At 39.4% G+C, this 4,193-nt stretch overlaps 1 protein-coding gene across 1 annotated transcript in view; it reads right to left on the bottom strand.

Moving 5' to 3' along the window:
• Window positions 1-3,889: 3,889 nt before the first annotated feature.
• Window positions 3,890-4,193, bottom strand: part of SARC_02752 (hypothetical protein) — a gene marked incomplete at both ends in the record, with an annotated part of 524 nt that continues 220 nt past the window's right edge. The window contains one exon of the mRNA XM_014303486.1: window positions 3,890-4,081. Within this exon, the coding sequence (XP_014158961.1) occupies window positions 3,890-4,081 (192 nt within the window). The remainder of the gene's footprint in view (window positions 4,082-4,193) is intronic.

Below are 4,193 nucleotides of genomic sequence, written 5' to 3'. Positions count from 1 at the left end.
TGTGTGTGTGTGTGTGTGTGTGTGTGTGTGTGTGTGTGTGTGTGTGTGTGTGTGTGTGTGTGTGTGTGTGTGTGAGATAGAGAGAGAGAGAGTGTGTGTGTGTGTGTACATGTACACTTATGTCTCTTTCTGTGTTTCAGTTTGCAGCTGTGCCGCTGCGGGGTTTTTTCTGTGGTGTGATGGAGGTGTGCTTGTTTAGCACTATAACGTGCACTTTTATGTAGTTTTAAAAATAGTTCATATTCATTGTGAAGCTCAAAGCGCTGTATGTAGTTAGGACAGACACAAAGTCTCTAAATTTCCAATAGGAGTGGGCTTGTGTAAGCATCTTCTCAAGTTACATCCACTAAGTGTCAACGGCATATCCTGGTGAGAGTGTACCTGCTCTATACTCGTATACGTACTCGTGCCTATATCTAAAATCACATCCACTAAGCAAAGCCAGCAACATATTCTGGTGAAAATGTACATACAACCTACTCGCATATATCCTCATACCTACAGCCGCTCAGATATTGATATGCCTCTATTCAGATGTATACACAACATGTGCGTTATTACTCAATTTCAGGTCATAACATACGCGATCATGAAGTTGAAGAGAACATCCCGTAAATACTTGACGTCTTTGTGTCCGTTTTTGATAAAAAGAGACAGTAGATCATCCCCCTGTGTCGCAAATTCGTCACAATTGTGAGTAAAGTGGTATATGGAAGACGCGAGTTAGCAAGTATGATTTACTAGAAATCGCAATAAAGACTCTAAAGGTAATGAACGGAGCATATGTAGTAAATGGTAGACAGGAAAAGTTTGCTTCGGTATTATGCACGCTAGTACACTCCTGCTTCACAATCAGCCCTATGCTTAGGTCTTAATAGATAGAGCAACCGACACATCGACACACTATTCCAAATACAACTGTGTTATATAGAGTATATTTGAATTATATCTATAGATATATGAAAGAACATCTACTATAAAATAATTCAAACATATCTGTAAATATTTTATTGGCAATCAACTATAAAAGAACATCTACTTATATCTATTTTTAACATATATGTATATGTATAGAATATAATGAGATAAAAGAGGATATAATACAAACACATTTGTATATATATAGAAGACCATCTACCAATCTATGTACATACCAATTCAACTTTCAATACTGCATAATATCACAACTGTGCACTCACCCCAAATGTCGACTGCAGACCTCGCCTGCCAAAGTATCATAGGTCTCTACACAAGCTCTCTCACTCAGCACATCAAAAAACGTACCTCATTCTGTATATAATTATAACTGTACAAATATATATAGATCTTACTCTGTATATAATTTTAACTGTACAAATATAAACACATATACTATATATAGATATTATTCTGTCTACAATTAAAACACATATACTATATATAGATCTTATTCTGTTTAGTTGTAACTGTACAAATATAAACAAATACTATATATAGATCTTTTTCTGTATAAAATTATAACTGTACAAATATAAACACATATACTATATATAAATAGCTACACACATGTACCACCACATACACACACGCACGCGCGCGGCATCTACATACGTTGTCGCCCGTTTCCACTCGCTCCAACCGTCGGCCTATGATCTCGCCCGCAAACGTATCGAGTGCCTTTACACACGCGGCTATCTCTCTTTCACACGGCAAGCCCAAGAAGCATGCAACCTTCCAAAGCTGTTTGGTATTGGGTGCACGTATCAGTATTTGTTTGATTTATACCTTCATGTAGTGTGCGCTGAAGTGAGAAGATATATATAGATATGGATATAGATTTAAAACTACATAGATATATATATATATATATATATATATGTTTGTGTGTGTGTGTGTAGTCAAGGCGGATACTATGTCCCTGCGCATTGTCTTTGTGTATGATCGACTGCGTCTGCGAATATGTGCATTACCATCAATTGGTACATGGGTTTTGAAAGCACCGCGTATAGAGATGTATAGATATGAATAGCTGAAAATAGCTGAAAAGAGCTAAAAGTAGCCAAATCTAGCTGCCACAATAGCTAAAAACATATCTGAAAGCTATGACGCAAGTACCGAACATACCCACACCGGAAGTGGGGCACGGGCGGACACTCTGTCAAAGGCCAGAAGAAGCGGAGACTGGAGGTTAGTCATCGTACATAACCAGCTGGGTATTCACACAGTACAGACATCCAGAAAACGTGAACGTGAACGTATGGAACTGTTTGTAAGTTAGTATCAACTGTACGTGAGTATGAACGTATGCAGCCCTGCCGTATGTACATCGATACTATCTCTGGTAGTAGATGGTAACTGTATTGCGCGTCACGTCATTGTCAGTACATCGGGTGGTTGACCGCCTGAACATCTGTGTTTCAGTGTTTTCTGAGATCGTATCGCAGGTATTTAGGCGCTCGCTCGCGGACACGACATTTTCGCGTAATTCACACCTCATCTGATACGCACCACTGCACATACGCTGTTGTCATGGCAACGCAGAGACAGCACGCTCCACAAATGATCTGATGGTAAGGTTACTTGCGATAGCTTTCATGCCATATCGGCGAAGGCAGTAGTGAATTACAATAGGTACCTATAGTCCAAAACGTTACACATCACACCCTGAACATAACGCATTAACCACGATCGACATAGGCGTTCTATAAAATATCATTCCATAGCCTTGCTGCAATGCAGGGGGGCATGGCAGACCTATGGCTGCGTTTAACAAACACGCCCGACATATGTATATCATACAGTAGTACATACAGACATACAGTAGTATGTGTATCATACAGTAGTACATACAGACATACAGTAGCATGTGTATCATACAGCTGTACATACAAACATACAGTAGTATGTGTACCATATAGTAGTAAATACAGACATACAGTAGTATGTGTATCATACAAGAGTACATACAGACATACAGTAGTATGTGTATCATACAGTAGTACATACAATACAGACATGCAGTAGTATGTGTATCGTACAGTAGTATGTGTATAATACAGTAGCACTTGTTTCAGATTATACCATACACCGGTTAATGCAGTCCATGTCACGTCAGAGTACTTCACTTACAACAGCTTGCATGCTCGATCGAAAGAGGCTGCGAAGGCGACGGGGGTGTCCGTGAGCAGGCTGCCCATGCTGTGTGTATAATGGAACGGAATGAACGTGAGGTACGATACTGATTTGTGTATTAGTATTCTCGCGATAGTGCATGTACGTATTGAAACTGTAGTTATGAATGTATCAAAACATGTATGTAGTAGTACATGTAGTTGAATACGTGTGTGTCTGTGTACGCATTGATACATGTTGTTTTTTATGTATGTTACATATTGATAGTGTAGTTATATATGTATGTATACGTGTAGGTATTTATACATGTAGTTATGAATATATGTATATCTGTACGTATTATTGCATGTAGTTGTATATGTATATGTTGGTGTATGCATTAATACTTGTAGTTATATATGCAAGTATATGTGTACGTAGTGATGGATGGCGACTGTGTTTAGTGGAGGCACGCTCGTGACAACAACGTGTATGTGTATAGAAGAAAAGGTGCGACACATGTACACCATACTACGTGGCATGTACAAGTGTACACATTAAGCCAAAGTTTAGACAATAAATACAGTCAGTGTGTATTTACTGATAATTAAACTCTATATTAAAAAAGACTGAAAGCAAGGTATCCCAAGCCGGACTGAACTATTCGTTTCTCACTGCGATCAGCGTGTGCACCAGATAGGCCATTTACAACAATAGCGCCCCTAAGCTCAGATCAGTGAGAACTGGCCTACATTACAACCGTACTATCACTCTGCTTGGCTATAATAGGGTTTAGGGTTTAGGGTTTAGGGAAACCCTTGGCTGGCAGTAGGTCACAGACAACCATAGGAGCGATACAAACAAACATATGCAAAGCAAACCTTTCGCCGAACGCAATGGCTGTGATAGAGTCCAGGGTGTAGCACAGCATCAGCTGTTGAATATCCAGAGTCGCCTGAGCCTCGGCACATTTGCTCAGTCTGGCGGCAACCTGCACGTGTGGTGGATCCGCAGTTGTGAGGGGAAAAGGTGTTTATATATATATATATATATATATTCGTATAACTTCGTATAATGTATGCTATACGAAGTTATTACGATGA

Source organism: Sphaeroforma arctica, assembly GCF_001186125.1.
Source record: "Sphaeroforma arctica JP610 unplaced genomic scaffold supercont1.127, whole genome shotgun sequence".
Classification (NCBI taxonomy): domain Eukaryota; class Ichthyosporea; order Ichthyophonida; genus Sphaeroforma; species Sphaeroforma arctica.
This window is presented reverse-complemented; position numbering and strand designations above follow the sequence as displayed.